This window comes from Nelumbo lutea, chromosome 3 (assembly GCF_056320005.1).
Source record: "Nelumbo lutea isolate HS-2025 chromosome 3, American lotus-T2T, whole genome shotgun sequence".
NCBI classification, from domain to species: domain Eukaryota; kingdom Viridiplantae; phylum Streptophyta; class Magnoliopsida; order Proteales; family Nelumbonaceae; genus Nelumbo; species Nelumbo lutea.
This window is the reverse complement of record NC_142686.1, coordinates 14,703,073-14,722,489: the sequence shown is the minus strand read 5'-3', so window position 1 is coordinate 14,722,489 and position 19,417 is coordinate 14,703,073. Positions and strand designations below refer to the sequence as shown.

The 19,417-nt window shown below is 40.5% G+C and overlaps 1 protein-coding gene across 3 annotated transcripts in view; it reads left to right on the top strand.

The window, feature by feature from the left end:
• The window catches only part of LOC148863110 (uncharacterized), a 53,539-nt gene that overhangs the window by 18,101 nt on the left and 16,021 nt on the right, over nt 1–19,417 (top strand). For 2 of the 3 annotated variants that reach the window (XM_088975375.1, XM_088975374.1), the window contains exons 6-10: nt 12,261–12,320; nt 12,432–12,561; nt 12,649–12,842; nt 13,017–13,201; nt 13,635–13,762. In XM_088975375.1, the coding sequence (XP_088831501.1) occupies nt 12,261–12,320; nt 12,432–12,561; nt 12,649–12,842; nt 13,017–13,201; nt 13,635–13,762 (697 nt within the window). The remainder of the gene's footprint in view (nt 1–12,260; nt 12,321–12,431; nt 12,562–12,648; nt 12,843–13,016; nt 13,202–13,634; nt 13,763–19,417) is intronic. The other variant, XM_088975376.1, reaches the window with a different exon arrangement.

Genomic DNA, 19,417 nt, shown 5'->3' with positions numbered 1-19,417 from the left:
AGCCGGTTTTGCACCTAACAGTCCTGTTTCTTCCAATAGATCAAGAACATATTTTCTTTGGCACAGATTTACACCTTGTTTTGACCTGGCAACCTCTATTCCCAAGAAATATTTCAATGTTCCAAGATCTTTTGTTTGGAAATGGTTTTGCAAAAATACCTTTAATTTGCCAATCCCCAATTTATCACTGCCAGTAATGACAATATCATCCACATAGACCACTAATAGAATCTTCCCAGCTTCTGAGTCATAGCTGAACACTAAGTGATCTACCTGGCACTGCTTCATTCCAAAACTCTTCACCACTTCACTGAACTTCCCAAACCAAGCACGCAGCGATTGTTTCAACCCATAAATTGCCTTTTTCAATCTGCATACTTTACCATCCTCCCCCTGAGCAACAAACCCAGGTGGTTGCTCCATATATACCTCCTCTACAAGATCACCATGGAGAAAGGCATTCTTGATATCAAGCTGAAACAGAGGCCAATCATACATAACTGCCAGGGAAATTAGTACACGAACAGAACCAATCTTAGCCACCGGAGAGAATGTCTCCATGTAGTCTACTCCATACAACTGGGAGTAACCTTTAGCAACAAGTCTGGCCTTCAGACGCTCTACACTACTATCTGGCAAGTATTTCACAGTATACACCCATTTACATCCCACAGCATGCTTACCAGGTGGGAGAGTAGTAAGTTCCCACGTTTGAGTATGTTGAAGAGCAGAAAGTTCCTCCTCCATTGCCTGCCGCCAATCAGGTGAACTGAGAGCTTCTTGGACATTGTTAGGTATGGAAATAGAGGATAAAAGGGAAACAAACTGGCGATGTGATGTAGAAAGACGAGATAATGAAACGAAATTGGAAATGGGATGGAGGGTAGAACTGCGTTTACCTTTCCGTAAGGCAATGGGTAGATCAAGGTTTGAGGGTTCAACAATAGGAGCCATGAGAGGATCCGCAGATGAGGTATAAGCTGGAGGAGGGGCTGGTGCCGTTCGACGTGTATACACTTGCCGGATTGGTGGACGTTCGGTGGTGATCTGCATGGGATGAGGTGATGAGTCTACTCCAACAACAACATCTGGAACTGGATCACTGACAGGGAGAGGAAGAGGAAGTGCAGGTGGAGACGAGGGTGCTTCAGGACTTGAGAAGAAGGGGACTGACTCAAAAAAGGTGACATCAGGACAGACATAGCACTTCCGGGTAATGGGATTATAACACTTGTACCCTTTCTGAGTTCGTGAGTAGCCAAGGAAGACACATTTAATTGAGCGTGCATCTAGCTTGTCTATTCCAGGACTCAGATTGTGGACAAAGCACACACAACCAAAGACACGAGGAATTAATGGGAATGGAGATAAAGTGGGAAACAAGATAGAGAAGGGGGACCGACCATGAAGAATGAAGGAGGGCATCCGATTAATGAGAAAACATGCAGTGAGTACAGCATCACTCCAAAAACGTTTAGGAACATTCATGTGGTGAAGAATAGACTGAGCAGTTTCAAGAAGCTGACGGTTCTTCCGTTCAGCTACCCCATTTTGTTGAGGGGTGTATGCACATGATGTCTGATGAATAATGCCATGCTGTTCTAAATACTGTTGAAATGAAGTAAGAAAGTATTCACGACCATTATCTGAACGGAGAATTTTGATTGGAACACCAAATTGTGTGCGTATTTCAGCATGGAATTTTTGAAAAATAGAAAACAATTCACTTCTTTCTTTCATTAAGTAAATCCATGTCATTCTTGAACAATCATCAATAAAGGAGACAAAATACTTGTACCCATTATAAGACTCTATTTTGATTGGACCCCAAACATCTGAATGAACCAAAGAAAAAGGACTCAACATACGACTCTCAACTCTTGGACTGAAGGACACACGACGATGTTTTCCAAACTGACATGACTCACATTGCAAAACTGACAAATGACTCAATGACGGGACCAAAATCTTGAGAGCCTTGAGAGATGGATGTCCCAGTCGGCAATGCCATTGTAGAGGAGTAAGCGAAGTCTGAAGAGCAATTGAAGATCCACCACCGTCAAGATAGTACAGTCCACCAGCTTCATGCCCCCCACCAATCTTCTTCCCCGTCTTGAGATCCTGAAAAACACAGGTGGAAGGAAAGAAGGTAACGGAACAGTTAAGAGCTTTGGTTATTTTACTAACAGACATAAGATTGAATGGAAATTTAGGGACATATAAAACAGATGATAAGGGCACAGGAGCCATGTCAATATTACCAACACCACATATGGGAGATGAGGACCCATCGGCAAGTGTAACAGTTTGTGATGTGGAGGTTTCAGAGAGAGAAGAGAACACACCTGGAGTCCCGGTCATATGATCTGAGGCTCCAGAGTCAATAATCCAAGGAGAGGTTTTAGATGACATGCAAGCAATACCTGATTGGGCAAGTGTGGCAGTGGTATGCTGTGAAGTAGTTTGAAGGAACCGTTCATACTCATCACGCGGTACGCTCACCATTTCCCTCCCAGAGGTAGATGTAGATGTGGGATAAGTTCGGTCTGCCGGTTTACTGTCACTGATATCAACCTCACCCGCTACAGCATGATTAGCCCATTTAGAGGGAGGGCCATGTAGATCATAACAGAAATTCACTGTGTGTCCCTCTCTACCACAATGAGTGCATTTCCTTGTAGAGTTATTCTTCCCTCTGCCACGACCTCCCCCTGAGTCACGACCACCCCGACTAATCATGGAACTGCCACGGCCTCCTCGGGGAGCATGACCTCCCCCTCTTGTACTATATCCAACCCCTCGAGCTGTCACAAGTGCTGATCTATCAGACTGTGTGGAGTTCTCTGTCTGTCCCAAAGAGATTCTACGAAGCCTTGAGAATACTTCCTCAAGTGTAGGAAGAGTAGAGCCCCCCAATATTTGGGCTCTAACTGGTTCATATTCCGACTTCAGCCCCACCAAAAATCTTGTAACATCTAGTTGCTCCCTTTGCTGTTGCTGAACTTTAATATCTGGAGTAAGGGGGTGATAGACATTGAGTTCATTCCTTATATTCTTCATGTTGGCATAGTACTCTTCTAGTGTTTTGGTTCCTTGTTGTAAATCAAAATACTCCTGATAAAGCTGATACACTCTTGTTGTGTTATCTTGTCCAGAATATAGCTTTTTAGCATGCTCCCATATATCCTTAGCCGTATCAAGAAACATGAAGTTGGCACTAATTTTAGGTTCCATACTATTCCACAGCCAAGTCATGATTTGAGCATCTTCTTGCTCCCAATCATCAAACCCTGGAGAGTCCTCCGATGGCTTTTCATCTCTTACATGCTTTACTTTCTTCTTTGCCTTGAGAAACACTTCCACTGATTTGGCCCATGGAACATAGTTCTCCCCATTCAGCTTAATTGAGGTCATTTGTACCCCTAGGTAGTCGGAGGAAATTACCACATTAGGTTTCTGATCATTGTAGCCATCTCCTATTGCTGCCATTGTACTCTTTCACAGTTGCCTCTAACCTTACTTCTCAGCTACAAGCTGATTGATGTTGTTCACAGTTTGATACTTCAGCACCTATTGCAGCCCCTAAACACAACAGTGGGAGCACACACTTGTTCTTCTTTACACTACTGCTGACTTCACACACCTACGACCCACATAAGCATCACAAGCACCACAACACAACAGTAGGCCCTCTTACAACCACTCAATAAAAAAAATTGCGCATCACAAGCACCACAACACAGTCAAACTGCTACACCCAGTTCAGATTTGTTTAACACACTTAAGAGGGCATTACACGACCACAAGGAGCTTGGCAAGGTCACTGCATTCCACCTTACACCACTCGGCCACCTACAGCAGCCCTAACACCACTCAACAACTCACAGCAGCCCTACACCATTCGGCTACTGCACACACAGCCCTTTTTAGGGCAACAATGAACCTAGTTCTCTAGGTTCTAATCAGTACTAACTGATTCTTGAAGGGTTCCTACCCAGAAATACCAGCAACACAAGAGGACTAAATAACCAACCTTCCTTTGAGAGTATCAGCCAACCATTCACTGCTGAAATCACCTTCCTTGATGAAGAAAACTGTGCGCAGCAGAGAGCAACGAACTGTGATGTCTCAGACCTAGGGCGAACCAGCTCTCTCCATTAACCAACTAGAAACGAAGAGGAGGGTGTCACGAACACAGCTGAGATGCTTTGCAAGCGGAAGCAGGTCAGAAACCTTGCTCTGATACCATGTTTTGGAGCAGCTACAGTAGTCCGAACCAGTGAAGAAGGAAGAAGAAGATGAGGAAGAAGACAAGAGAAAGAGAGAACAGGAGGGTTTAGTCGAACTGATTAGTCTTCCCATTCAGTCGACCCCCTTGTGTTTATTAGGTTCTAATTACACTTACAAAGACTAAACTGCCCTCACTTAAGTGTGGGGCAGAGTACTCTAATAAAACAGCCACATAAGCAAAGTACTTAACTGACATAAGATTACTAAATTACCCTTATTCGGCTCACTCTAACACCAAGAAGCTTGGATGTGCTAGGTTGGTACTCTCAATATTTTGGTCAAGACAGCCAAATTTTGTGGAGGATGGTGCCTTCTGCATTACCTTGAATGAATTTGGAAAGGAGTGTAGATATTTTTATGATAAAGGTAGAGGGCTTAGAAAGACTATTGATACTGCTAGGTATCTCTTGTTCTTTTTTGTGTTATGATCTAAAAAATTTCAGACTCACATTTTGTTGAATTTATGTTTGGGTGGCATGAGCTAATTTTTGATGGTGGACCAATCAGTGATCTCTGGCACCTAGCTATTGGTGGGCAAATAGGCAGTGGCAGTAAAGGATTTAGTGCACCATAGGAGCTGCAGATGGATAAGAATATGGATTACAGATCTGTACAGAAATTATTGAAGGAACAGTCCAAGAATATGGTTAGTTTTGAGAAAAAAAGTAAGCTGAATGATAGGAAATGGATTTGGTCTGTGTGAGGTGATGGAATTTTTATTGCAAAATCCAGTGTAGGAGAAATCCGTGCATAGGTATAAAAATATTGAACTGTAGCTTTCTATAAATAGAAGCTTAAGTATAAATATAGGTAGCAAGTATTTTCGATGATAAGGCCTCTTCAATGGAAGCTTTAATCTGCAAAGCTGAATGGACATTAAGGGGATGGGCCATGGCCCTGCAGTTGTTCTCTGATGTTCCAGCTGAATGGTTCAGGAACAATTGAATTCTACCATATGTGGATATCACTAGTCACACCTCCTTTGTAAATCTTCGAGGGCTTCTCACCTCACCCTCTTTTATGGTAATACAATACTCTTTATCATTTATCCAAAAACACAAGTTTAAAACTGTACCAAGTAAATGAAAAATGGACGAAATGTTGTAACTTTCTCCATCTACAAAGGCTAAATTTTGAGTCTAAAAACACAAAGTTTACTTACAGATTGAAAAACAACATAACCATGCATTGGCTCTTGCATTAGGAGAATTTCTATTTCTCCTAAAGCATCTTTTGAAAGTTTCTTCAGTTAATGGGTGCATTTCTGCCTACCGCTGAACTAAAGACAATGGTCTTCGGAATACAAAAAGCCATGGAGATAGGGGTAAGGAAGTTGGTTGTAGAAGGCGACTCCAAAGTAGTTATAAGTTGGCTAAAGCAAGATGGGAAGACTCCTTGGGTATTCAGAAACGAGATCAAGAAACTTAATCATATTACAAAGGACATGCAGATATTATATCAGTGGACTCCAAGAGAAGCAAATGGATTTGCGGACAAGCTAGTGAAGCAAGGGGCTAATAGGGAACATTGTTTTTGGGCTCAATTGTAAGGATGTAAAGCAAATATTAGATGGAATCTTAAAGGAAAATGGGGTAGCCGAGGCTACTCAATCTCTGTACTAATTCTCATATATTTTTCTTAATAAAATCACTTTTACTGATAAAAAAAAGGGGTGCATTTCTGCCTTACTATTTGCAATTTCTTTCCTATTCATGGGGGCCATCCCTGCATGAGACAAATTTGTTTTTCTCCCTGTAGTGAGAATGGGCTGAATGGGCCTTAGTGTTCTTTATTTCTTTTAAGTAGTATTTAAAAGTTATATTTCTTAGTTATGGGCCCTATGGGCCTTCTTTTATTTTCTTTAATTATTTCTTAGTGCTGGCCGCCCCATTAAGGGCATCCAAGTACTTAAAAGTGATGAAAGGGGGATAGAGAGAGGTTCAAATTCTTCTTTTCTCTCTTCCCTTCTTTTCTTCTTCCACAACCTATTGCTGGAACTTCTTTCTTCTTCTTTCTCTTTCTCTCTTTTCTTCTTTTATTGCATTATCTGAATTACTGTAGGTGTAATTTTCAACTTGGTATTAGAGCGGGTTCTCACTTTTGACTTTTTTCTCCTTTCTTTGCCCATACATAGTATGTATGGAGAACTGATCGGTTGATCAATCAGCTACTTATGCAGCCCAGTTAGGAAGGCAATTGGAGAGTTTTGTGGAGTTTTTTCATCCTTAGATGAAGCCCATGGCAGGTTCTTGGAGATTTTTCCTGAAAACCCTAGATAGCTGGAGAAACCTTGTTACAGGTCGTAGAGATAGTTTGAACCAGGCACTTGGGGATCAGAGGTAAGCCTTTTGATTTCTATTAGGGGCGATTTTGGTTGGATTGAATTCTGGAACCTCTGGAAGGGGTAGTTGAAGTTTCTCTCTTTCTCCCCATCCTACAGGACCCTGTGAAACCCTAATTTTGGGGGGTTGAAAGGTTGTTCTTTGCTTAGAACAGTAAATCTAGCCTAGTAAAGCCCTAATTTGATTTTCGTTTGCATCCGTTTACTCAATGGAGCAAACTGGAGGAGAGACCAAACATTCCACAAGTTCCGGGTTTGGACATGGGGGGTCAAAGGAGAATCTTTTTGGGGTTGTGACTACTATGAAGCTAGATGGGATCAATTATTTAGCTTGGTCTAAATCTATTAAGATACATGTGTATAGTAGAGGAAAATGGGGTTATATTACTGGGAGCAAGAAGAAACCAGAGGAGGATGATCCTACCTATGAAAGGTGGATGCAAGAAAACTATACAGTAGTGGGATGGTTCGTGAATTCTATGCAACCACACATTAGTCAGCATTACCTGTGGATGGAAACTGCAAAAGAAGTGTGGGATAGTGTCACAGAGACCTATTCCCAAAAGCTTAATGTTGCTCGGGCCTACAAAGTGAAGCATGATGTGAATAATCTTAGACAGGGGGAGAAGCCCTTAGCAACCTACTTCTTTGTGCTGAAATCTCTTTGGCAAGAGATTGATTTGATGAAGACTGTTGTTTGGGGTTGCACAAAGGATGTAGAAACATATAGGAGGTTGGTGGAGAGAAATTGAGTCTTTGAGTTCCTCACTGGACTCAACTTGGAGTATGATATTGTAAGGCAAAATGTTTTAGCAAAGGATGTGGTGACTTTGTCTCAGGCATATGCTATGGTGAGTAATGAGAAGAGCAGAAGACAGGTTCAGTCTGTTGAGCCACAGGTTGATCACTATGCTAATGCTAGGATGAACCTGAAGGTTAGCAATGGGAAGAAAGATGCTATCTGTGAATACTACAAGAAGCCTAAACACACTAAAGACACATATTGGAAGCTGCATCCATAGCTCGTTCTTGCTAGATTCAAGAAAGAAAATGGTGGAAAAAGGGTTGAAACTGGAAAAGGTGGAAATGCAAATGTAGCCACTTCTTCACAAGGTGAAAAAGGACAAGGTGGAGAGAAGTTAGTGGGAGAATAACTTGCAACTGCCAGGGCTGACTATGAGAAGTATGGATGAATCATCAGTCACTTGGAGTCCACTTTACAGCTCCTTCGGAGATTGTTCCTTCCTCTGCATATGCTCACTCAGGTATTCGTGCCACTACACATCATGCTTCTGTCTGAGGTACTCATAAAATCCCTTGGATAATTGATTATGGTGCTTTTGAATATGACCAGTGTTTCACAGTTGTTCACCTCTTACCAGCTTCTTTCTAGACATGATAAGATATCACTTATTGATGGCTCCCTAGCCTCTATCACGGGAAACGAAGACATTAAGACGTCTAATGCCTTGATCGTATCATCTATTCTTCATGTACCTAAACTTAATACCAAATTGCTTTTAGTTAGTAATTTGACTAAATTTCTGAATTGCAATGTGACCTTTTTGAATCTCAGAAGGTGATTGGGTGTGGCCATGAGGCGAATGGGATCTATCTGTTAGACATGCCTGAGCAAAGCCAAGTACAACCTAAGGAAATTGCATTTGTTTTAGAGTCCACTAGTCATATTATGTTATGTCATAGTTGTTTTGGTCATTTGTTCTTTTCTTCATTAAGTCAGTTTTTTCCAGAGTTATTTAAAGGAATTAGTCTATCGAGTCTTCATTGTGAGTCTTGTGAGTTCTTAAATCATTGTAAGAGCACTTATCCTTCAAGTAATAAAAGATCAACTATTCCTTTTAATATTGTTCACTCTGATGGGTAGGTATAAATATTTCATCATATTTATTGATGATTTTTCATGATATACTTGGATTTAACTTATGCGCTCTCGGGCTGAAGTGCCTAAACTTGTGCAATAGTTCCATGAACACATACTTAGTTAATACTTGCATCAAAATATTCCGGTCAGACAATGATGATGAATATTTTGAGGACCTTACCTCCTATCTTAAGAAGGTTGGGGTTATTCATCAGAGTTCTTGTGCCTGCACTCCACAACAAAATGAAGTAGCAGAGAGGAAAAGCAAACACATTGTGGAAGTTGCAAGGAGCATTCTTTTTTCTACCCATGTTCTTGTGAAGTTTTAGGGTGATGCAGTTTTAACAGCTACCTACCTTATCAACCACATGCCTTCTTGAGTCTTGGGGTTAAAATCTCCTTTTGGAGTTTTCTTTCCTGATGTTGAGATTTTCTCTATTCCTTTGAGGGTCTTTGGTTGTACTTGTTATGTCCACATTCCCAGTTCCAAAAGAAACAAGTTTGACCCCTAGGCTCAGAAGTGTATCTTCCTTGGTTATGCCTCCACACAGAAAGGGGGGTACTGTTTTGATCCCATTGGTGGCACCCGGTTTGTTTCCATGGATGTCACCTTTGCAGAGTTAGTTCCTTTTTATAGCCATTCTTTTGAGGGGGAGTTGTTTTTTTCATCCCTTTCTTTGCCAACTCTAGTTGAGTCTTGTGTCGAGCTCTCCACAATTATTCCCATTCCCGTGGAGGGATCCTCTCATTTGCGGTCTTCCGCTCTTGCTCCTCCCCCTCCTCCTGCTAGTCCTCCAGTTGTTTCCACTCATCCTATTCTCTAGGTACTAGAGGTAAAGGCTAAGGCAAACACAGGTTGATACCACACCTCCAGTTTGAGTCTCAGGTGCTCCCGATTATTGAAGAGAGGACATGTCCATCACCTCCTCAACCAGCACCCTCGTTTCCAAACCTTGACCTACCCATTGCTTTGAGAAAAGGTAAGAGGAAATGTACAACTCATTGTATTTCCAAACACCTTTCCTACAGCTTGTTGCCCCTATCCTACTATGCCTTTCTAGCCTCCATTTCCTCCCAATCCATTCCAAAGTCTATTTCAGAAGCCTTAGCCACACTGGATTGCAGTGATGCTATGAGTACCAAAATAGAAGCCCTTCATAAAAACAATGCCTGAGATATTGTTGACTTGCCAACTGGGAAGGAACCTATTAGGTGCAAATGGGTTTTCATTATCAAGTATCGTGTAGATGGGTTAATTGAGAGGTATAAGGCTCAGCTTGTTGTGAAGGGATATACCCAGGTATATGGGTAGATTACATCGAGACCTTTTCTTCAGTTGCTAAGATGACTTTGGTGAGAGTTCTTTTATCCTTAGCAGTGAGCTATGATTGGCCTCTGTATCAATTTGGTGTTAAGAATGCATTCCTGAATGGTGATCTCATTGAAGATGTGTATATATGTCCCTTCCTCCTGATATATATGGCAAGGAAATGCCAGGGTAAGGTGTGTAGATTGAAGAAATCACTTCATGGGCTGAAACAATCTCTACGTGCTTGGTTTGACAGGTACAGGGCTGCTCTTGTTCAGTTCGACTACACTCAAACTCAATCAGATCATACCCTCTTTTTTAAGAGAAAAGGCGCTCTGGTGACATTTCTTATAGTTTATGTAGATGATATGTTGGTTACTAGCAGTGATACAGAAGAAGATAGTGCTCTCAAGAAGTTTCTCAGTTCTGAATTTGAAATTAAAGATTTAGGGGAATTGCGGTACTTTCTAGGCATTGAGGTTGCTAGGTCCAAGGAAGGTATCTTTACTTCTTAATGGAAGTATGTGCTAGACCTTCTTATTGAGATTAGAAAACTTGGTTCTAAACCTGCCTCTACCCCTATTGATGTGAATCATAAACTCTCAGTTAATGATGGAGAACTTTAAATGACAGGGAGTGTTTTAGAGATTACTAGGGAAACTTCTTTATCTATGTATGACTCGTCTAGACATTTCATATGCTGTGAGTGTCATCAGCCAGTTCATGCATGCTCCTAGAGACACACATATGGCTGTTGTAGAAAGGGTGTTATGCTACCTTAAGGGAACCCCCGAGAAGGGTATATTATTTGCTAAACATGGACACATGAAGGTAGAAGCATATGCAGATGCTGATTGGGCAGGAAATGTGGATGATCATCCACATTAGGATATTATACTATGGTAGCCGGAAATATTGTTTCTTGGAGAAGCAAAAAGTAATAAGTGATTGCTAGATCTTCAGCTGAGGTAGAGTATAAAGCTATGGTCCATGGTGTTTCTGAGTTGTTGTGGCTTATATCTCTCCTTAATGAGATGGATGTTTCATGTGACGAGCCATTGATGTTGTATTGTGATAAACAAGCTGCTATTAACATTGCTCACAACCCAGTTCATCATGATAGAACTAAGCACATTGAGGTAGATAGACACTTTATACGGGAGAGAGTGGCTTCAGAAAGGCGTGCCTACCTTTCATTGCATCAGAAGAGCAACTTGCAGATTTTCTAACTAAGGGAGTCCCGAAGGCAAAGCTTCAACATTATGTAAGCAAGCTGGGCATGATTGACATCTATGCTCAGCTTGAGGGGGAGTGTAGTGAGAATGGGCCGAATGGGCCTTGGTTTTCTTTATTTCTTTTAAGTAGTATTTAAAAATTATGTTTCTTAGTTATGGGTCTTATGGGCCTTATTTTATTTTCTTTAATGCTGGCCGCCTCATTAAGGGCATCCAAGTAATTGTACTCAGACTTAGAATTATTAATATAAGTGATGAAAGGGGGCTAGAGAGGTTCAAATTCTTCTTTTCTCTCTTCCCTTCTTTTCTTCTTCCACAACCTATTGCTGAAACTTCTTTCTTCTTCTTTCTCTTTCTCTCTTTTCTTCTTTTCTTGCATTATCTGAATTACTGTAGGTGTAATTTTCAACTCTCCCAAAAGTAGATGCTTTGATATTTTTTTCAGGCACTGGTACATTTGGACCTTTCAATTTGCAATGTTCCTCATGGTCTGAGCTTGAAGCTCTAAGGGCGAGTTGCTAGCTCTTTTCAAGGGTTAAAGTTGATCTTTTCTTCTGGATGGAATCGGCTGGTGGTTGCAAATCTTTGCCTTGCAGGCAGATTAGGTTATGCACTCAACTTATGTAATATCTCCCAACTTTCAGGTTCTCTCCCATGGCTTTTTACTTCCTCCACTTCTTCATCTGTATGATTTTCATTTCCCTGTTATACATCAATGAAATACCATAATCACTAATCAGAGGAAAAAGAAAAGAATACTTTCTTTTTTTGCTTCAAGGGGCTACACAATGGGGGGTAGCCCATCCCCTCCCTTAACCCCCCTACTCTGGTGACAATGGGATTTGATCCCAGGTCGACTCTGATGAGTCAGAGATCCTACCAACTGAGCCACCATCAGTTGGTAAGAAAAGAGTACTGAGCCATATTCCTTACTGTTTCTACTGTTGCTGTGTGCGATTTCTGACTTCAACTTAACTTTGATGCTGATTAAAAACTGAAGTCACTTCATTGATCCAAAAAAAAAAAACGAAAAGAAAGAAAAAAGAGACACTTTAGGGACAGGCTGGTCTTGCATGCTACTCTATAAGGTAGTCTAGCAATCTTGTTTTGCTGTGTGTGCACCATCTATTCTATTATTTTAAACAAACATAGCTGTTTGGGTACCACCCAAATGCCAAAATAAGTGTGGAATATCTTTGGCAGGTTGAGGCTATTATTGTTTCAAGAATTATGTCAGAGAAATGCAGTGCGACTATATCTAAGGTGAGTTACTTGCTTTGAAAATCTTCAGCATTTTCCAATTATGAGAGATTTTATAGTATATTGCATAAAGATGAATATGTTGTAATTTTATGTTTGGCCTTCCATGTTTAGAAGTTTGTCTATTGCTTAGCCCTACTTCCAAAATCGAAAGGAGATGAGGATAGCTGGTCTTTGATGATGCAAAAGATTCTAATATCAATAAATGCTCATCTGGATGATGCCTTTCAAGGATTAGAAGAAGGTATAGGATACTGCCACTGGTTATGCTGGATGTGATCTTTTTCATTACGGTCTTAGTGATACTAACATTTCTTTGCATATGGCACAGAAACTAAATCTAATGAAGTTATCAGACATTTGGTTCCACCTGGGAAAGAACCCCCTCCTCCTCTAGGAGGCCAGCCAATGTCTGGAGAAGCCTCTAATCAAGCAACTAAAGCATCTGAGCAGTTTATACTGCGTAGAGTGTCTTTGCTGGTTTGCAGCTGTTGTACAATGCTTACTAATCCTTATACTATTCAAGTATGATATTTATTTGGTTCTCTTTGTATTATCTATAATGCTTTCATAAATTAATTCCCATAAAAAACATACTGTTGGGGGCTTTTCGGGATGATTGCTTTTGGTATATCTTGAAGTATCTAAATCCACTTATAAAATAGATTCTTTGGAAACATCATACATTTTTCCTGACAGGTAACTATTCCTGTTCGCCCTTTACTAGCACTTGTTAGAAGAGTGCTAATGGTGGATGGTTCTCTGTCACAAGCCTTGCTGCCCTTCTTCACAGTCATACAACAAGAGTCTATTTGTTCAGACCTTCCTCTGCTGCACTTGTGTACTTTGGATCTTTTGACTGCAATCATTAAGGGAGTACGCAGGTAAAAGACTATTCACGTTATGTATCTTGGATGATCATTTTTATGGAAGGCATATTTAACACTAAACTTGGACCAATACTACATGTCATAAACAAAAATGGATGTAGAATGCATGCTTTGTCTACTGCAGCATTGGGTTAATTGTTCCTTTTAAATGTATACACTTTCTTTAAAGTATTAGGGAGTGCAATAGAATCTAAGTTAATGAGAGTTTTCTTTATGCACATTTTTATGTTACTAGATTGCTCTATTCTACATATATATTCCAAATGTTAAATATATTGTTTAGTACCTTCATTTTGTTACTTTGTTTGCTTATATTTGTAGGAGACATTCAATCTTATTTATATACTTCCTTCCATAGCTAGTCTTCTGATGACTGATGAGGATGTATGTTTTTATGTTTTGCAAATATGTTCGATTTCCTTGGCAGCCAACTATTACCACATGCTGCAGATGTTGTGCGCCTCCTAACAGAGTATTTCAGGCGATGTGCACTCCCAGCTTTAAGAATAAAGGTTTATTCAATCATGCGGGTTTTGCTAATATCAATGGGTGTTGGTAATGAAACAATTTCTTGAAAATAGCTTTTACCCACATATGTACACAGCACATTCTATAAAGCTACTATTGCAATATAAAGTAGAACAAGGATGCCCCCCTTTTTCCACCTTTATTCTTTTTTATCATGAGAATAAACAAGTGATTGAAACTTGATAATCAGGACAATTAATGCGAACTTTGATCCTTTCTTTGTGTTGTAGAAAATTTTCTAAAGCAAGTCTCCTTGTATGTTCTGGTCATAATTTTTTTTCAGGATTTTCCTTATTATTTGTGCAATTTCCCTTCTGACTCAACAATTTATATTACAGATTTCTGTTATTGTTATTTAGAGAAATATGTTCCATGAGTCATCTAGCTTTTTTGTAACCTTCCTGGTTGTTTTTATTTCAAGGGTTGTGTTCTGAACTGACCTTTGTTTGAAGGCCCAGATCTGTTACCAACATTATGCTTGCCAGATTGCACCTAGCATAACTATTTTATGCCACCTATCTTAATATGCAAGAAGTTTGTGCTTGTGTGAAACTATGAAGTAGCTCCTGTCATGTTGTCCTTTGAGAACTTTTTCAACCAAATAACCCTCCTGTAACTATATATATTTTTTATCAGTAAACATGTATTTTATTAAATTTCAGATTGTAAACGGCTTATACAACTTGGTGATGGGACTGTTGATCCCTTTAATCACTCTATTCTATCCCTCATTACACTGCAGCCCAAAGTAGTTGCTGTCTCAATGCCCCCTGTTTTGCTAAAGCATCAGCTAGCCCATTTGCACTTCTTCGAACCCATTTAAATTCAGCCTCAACCTCCTTTGCAATCTTTTCCACTTCCTTAATCACATGCTTAAACGTCCATGGGGTATGGCTACTGTTTGCTGCCCAGGAAATTACTACTTTTGAGTCCCCTTCCACCTCAACATGTCTGTATCCTAACTGTTTGGCTAACTTTAGCCCTTGTAGTAATGCCAAAAGTTCAGCCTTCAGTGAGTTTCCAGTGCCAATTGGTCCTGAGAACAAACCCAATATCCTCCTTTCAGAATTTCTGAATACTCCTTCCACTCCTAAAATGCCTGGATTTCCAAAGGAGCTCCCATCAAAATTTAGTTTCACTTTATTGCCTTTTGGTGGTTTCCACTCCAGCCTTACTTTATCTCTTATTCTCAATGACCGTGCTATTTCAGACCGGTTCTTAGAATGTCTGTGACTGAGAAGACTTGAAAGCTATCCAAGGGTTTTACCCAATGAGCTACTTTCACCTTGATGCTATCAATGACTTCCTCTACAGTTTTGCTTTTTTCCAAGAAAATCCTGTTATTCCTGTCTTCCCATATTACCCAACAAATTGCTGCATTTGTTGCTTTCCACATTACCATCCCTCTTTTCTTTCGTTGTCTCAAGAAGTCACGGTTGAAGAGTCCTGCCACATCTTGAGGGGGAACCCACCTACAACCAAAAAGAGTACAAAAGAATTCCCAAATTTGGAGCACAAAAGAATAGGCATTATTAAATGGGATAGGGTCTCACCACTTTCCTTACATAAAGAGCACACATGAGGAGAAAGGGAAATGCATGGCCTTCTTCTCTGCAACATATTGCAAGTGCTTATCTTACCAAGGAGTATGTCCAAACAGAAGGCTTGAATCTTCGGGGGAATAGGTTTGCACAAAATTTCTTTCACAGGGAAATCCCCATCTAGGGGGTTGCGGGAGGCAAGAAGTTTGAAGAAGGAAGAGCAAGAAAAGAGACCGTTTGGAGAGCCTACCCAGATTCTAGAATCTTCCAGTGAAGGGTCCAAGTGTATTTCCCCTAGAAGGTCCAGCAGTAGGATTAAAGACTCACACTTATTTTCCTTTAGTCCCCTTTTGAGGCCCAAGTTCCAATTCACACCATTTGGACACTGTGCTCCCAACATGGATATAGCTTCCCCATTGAGGTTAGATATTACAAAAAGATCAGGAAATTGATCTTTAGGTGGGGTTTCCCCTACCCATAGATCTTTCCAAAACAGAATTTTATTACCTTATCCCACATCGAACTGGATGGAATTGAGGAAAGTAGGGTAGATTTCATGAATTGTTTTCCAAGGAGAAGCTGAAGAACGGTGAGGGGAGATTTTTGCATCCCAGCCATTTCCGTCCATCCCATGAATGCTCTCAATCACTTTGTGCCATAGTCTGTCACTCTCAAAGGGAAACCTCCAAATCCATTTACCTAGTAGAGCTGTGTTCCTTAATACGATTGTCCCAATTCCTAAACCCCCTTGTTCCTTAGGTTTGCTAAATGCTAACCTGCTCCCACTTGATCAAATGGTCCTTCCTTTCCTCTCCTAGATCCCAAAGGAAATCTCTCATATACTTCTCTAAGCACCTTGCTACCCTAGAAGGGATTCTAAAGGCTGAAAGGAAATAGGTGGGGAGGTTTGTCAGTGTGGCTCTAATCAAGGTTATTTTTCCACCCAAAGAAATATAATTCCTCTTCCACTGGGCTAACTTCCTATCAAACCTTTCTAAAACTGGTTTCCAAAACCCAACTGACCCAGGGTTTCCTCCTAAAGGTAGACCTAGGTAACTGATAGACCAGCTTCTGATCTCGCACCCCAAGATCTCATCAAATCTTATTAGATCTCTTTCCTCCAAGTTGACCCCTACAATTCCACTTTTGGTCCAATTTATCCTCAGCCCTGTCACTCCCAGAAAATTATTCAGCAGCATCCTCAGATTTTCCACCACTTCCTCATTGTTAACTTCACAGAAAAAGATGGTGTCGTCTGCAAATTGGAGATGGGTAACAATCACCTGATTTCTACCTACCCTCCAACCTCTAAAAAGGCCTTGGTCATCAGCTTTTGCCACCATTCTGCTTAACACTTCTGCGACTAGGGTAAACAAGAAAGGGGATAGGGGGTCACCTTGCCTAATTCCTCTCCTAGTTGGGAAGAAGTCCTTTGCTGTACCATTGATTAGGATTGGGTGGTCAGCTGAACTTAGGCGTCCTTTAATCCACAACCTCCATCTAACTTCAAATCCCAGTCTTTCTAGTATTTTTAGGAGGACTTCCCAATTAACCAAGTCATAGGCTTTTTCTAAATCTACTTTACAAACCGGCCCCTTTTCTCTACCCTTTCTTCTTTCCACGACGCATTCATTGGCCATCAAGATTTGATCTGCAATCTGCCTTGTGGATCCCAACTGCAAATAGATACTCCCCTAACTAAATTCCCCTGTATCCCAACTGCAAATAAATACTCCCGTCAGCAATATAAAACTGTTCCTGCTGCTTGTCACAGCATATTGCCCAGATCTGTTGTTCACAACTAGCATTAGTAAGCGTTCCTATTGCAAACCTCTTCTCCTTCTTTTGTTGTATTGTTAGGATCTGCTACTTGCCACCAATACAGTAACAAATGAGGTTGATGCGTTAAAGTGTTATCTACAAGATAAACAAAGTTAGACAATAGGAGGGCCATATCATAGACTAGTATATTCGAACAGAGTGTATGAAGCTTTTTATTACTTCAATCACTTTTGATACAGTGTATGAAGCTTTTTCCACCAACTGAAACAACTGGAGCAGGGGTAGAAAAGAAAGGAGAAGAAAGTAGTTGAAATGGAGAAGACTCTTAGCATTCAGATAGAGGAGGGAAGGAAACAAGATTATATTAGGAACATCGGTTGGTGATATAGACAAAGGAAGAGCCAGTTGGCTGGAATGCATGGGGATATTATCAGAGAGAAGTTGCAGATAAAGACGACTTTACTATTAGCTTTGTTTGTTTGAAATAAGGCTATCCTGGAGATAATGGAAAACATCAAGTTGGATGAAATCACAGTCCTTTAATCAGATGAAGGCCAACTGATGATAAGTTGATGGTGTCCTTTTTCAAATGCAAAAGTTTTCTAGATGGGGGGATTCAAGGGTCCTTGGTCTTCCGTTTCACCTATGGTCAAAGAACACTATGACTATGATTGCTGCACTGTGTGGTGGCACCCTCAAAGTAACTTATTTAGGGGATCTTCACTCAGTGGTCATGGTCCCCAAAGGAACTAAGCCAGAAAGCATACATTGGAAAGCGGATTTGATAACAGAAGGTGTGGTTTTCAACATTTGGCCAACCTCGATAGGGCTACAACTGTTAGGGATTTGAGGGTGGGTAAGGAAGGAATGATAGTCACACGACTTCAATTTGCTAATGTCATAACTATTTGTGAGGATGTGTGATTACAAGAAGGTGAGGAATTTGACATTGGTGGTGAGCTTTTTCCAAAAGTTGCCTACTAGGAATTAATGTGGGGGAAGTTGAATCAAGAGCCTTTATTTGGAATCCTAGGTTGCTCAATTATTCAATGACTTTTGAACTACCTGGTCTCCAACTCGGGGTCAATCCAAAGGAGAGTAGATTTTGGAATCCTATCATAGAGAACGTGAAGAAGAAATTAACATCTTGAAAAAGAAACTAGATCTCGTTGGGAGGGGGGTAGAATAACCTCAATGAAATCTACTTTGGCAAACCTTCCAATCTACTGCCTTCAATATTTTAGATCCCATAGCAAAGGAAATTTTGAGAATTATGAGGGATTTCTTATGAGAGCCGAGAGAAGGAAGTTTGTAAAAGTAAGAGCCAAGGTGGATTGGGGATTGGTGAGTTGGGAACAAAGAACCTTTCATTGCTGGGGAAGTGGTTGTGGAGGCTACCATTGGAGAAAGAAAAACTACAAGGCAAGGTGATAGTAAGCATCGATGGATTGACAACCGATGAGTGAGATGCAGGTGTATTGTGAGGGCTACCTTGATGTCTCCTTGAACGGCTATACATGGCATAATTCCAAATTTCCTAAACTTTGTTAGGTATGATTCTTGTTTTGACAATAAAATTCTTTTTTGGAACGATATTTGGGTGGACAGTTCTACTCTCAAGTTTTTGTTTTCTTCTTTGTATTCCATCTCTACTTTCAAAAAAGAACCAATTTCTAAATTTCTATCATCGTCATTATCTTTATCACCCATGGGTTATGAGTGGGACATGGGATTTCGAAAAAGAACCAATTTCTAAATTTCTATCCCTTCCATTGTCTTTTTTTTTTCTGTCAAAGAAGTGTGGGACAGACCTATTCCTCCTAAAATGGGGGCTTTCTGTTTTGAAGTGTACCATGCAAAGATTAACACCTTGTACTTGTGACAAAAGAAAAGACCAAATTGCTATTTGTCCCCAAATTGGTGCACACTTTGTAAGGCCGATGGTGAGACATGTTACCATTTACTAATCTCCTATCCTTTTGTTGTGTGTATTTGGGTGAAGTTCTTCTCTCTCTCTGTTTGTAGGTAGATGAGGCCTTCAGATTGGACTAGGCTATTAAGTGCAGAAACCTTCAGGTGGCCAAGGGAAAGAGGAAGGATTTTGTGGAGATGAATAAGGGAAGCAGTTGTGTGGACAATTTGGGAAGAGAGAAATGCAAGAATCTTAAAGGAAGAGGAAAGAAGCACGGAAGCAGTTTTGGAAATCCAGGTTCATCAGGTATAGGAGGAATTTTCAGAAACCAGGAAATATCATTGCTCTGTTCTCAGGACCATTAGGTGAAGGGGACTCAAATGAAGGAAACCCCAGCCCTTCAGGCATTGGGGGAGTTTTTAGGAATGAGGAAGGTGAGATTTATTA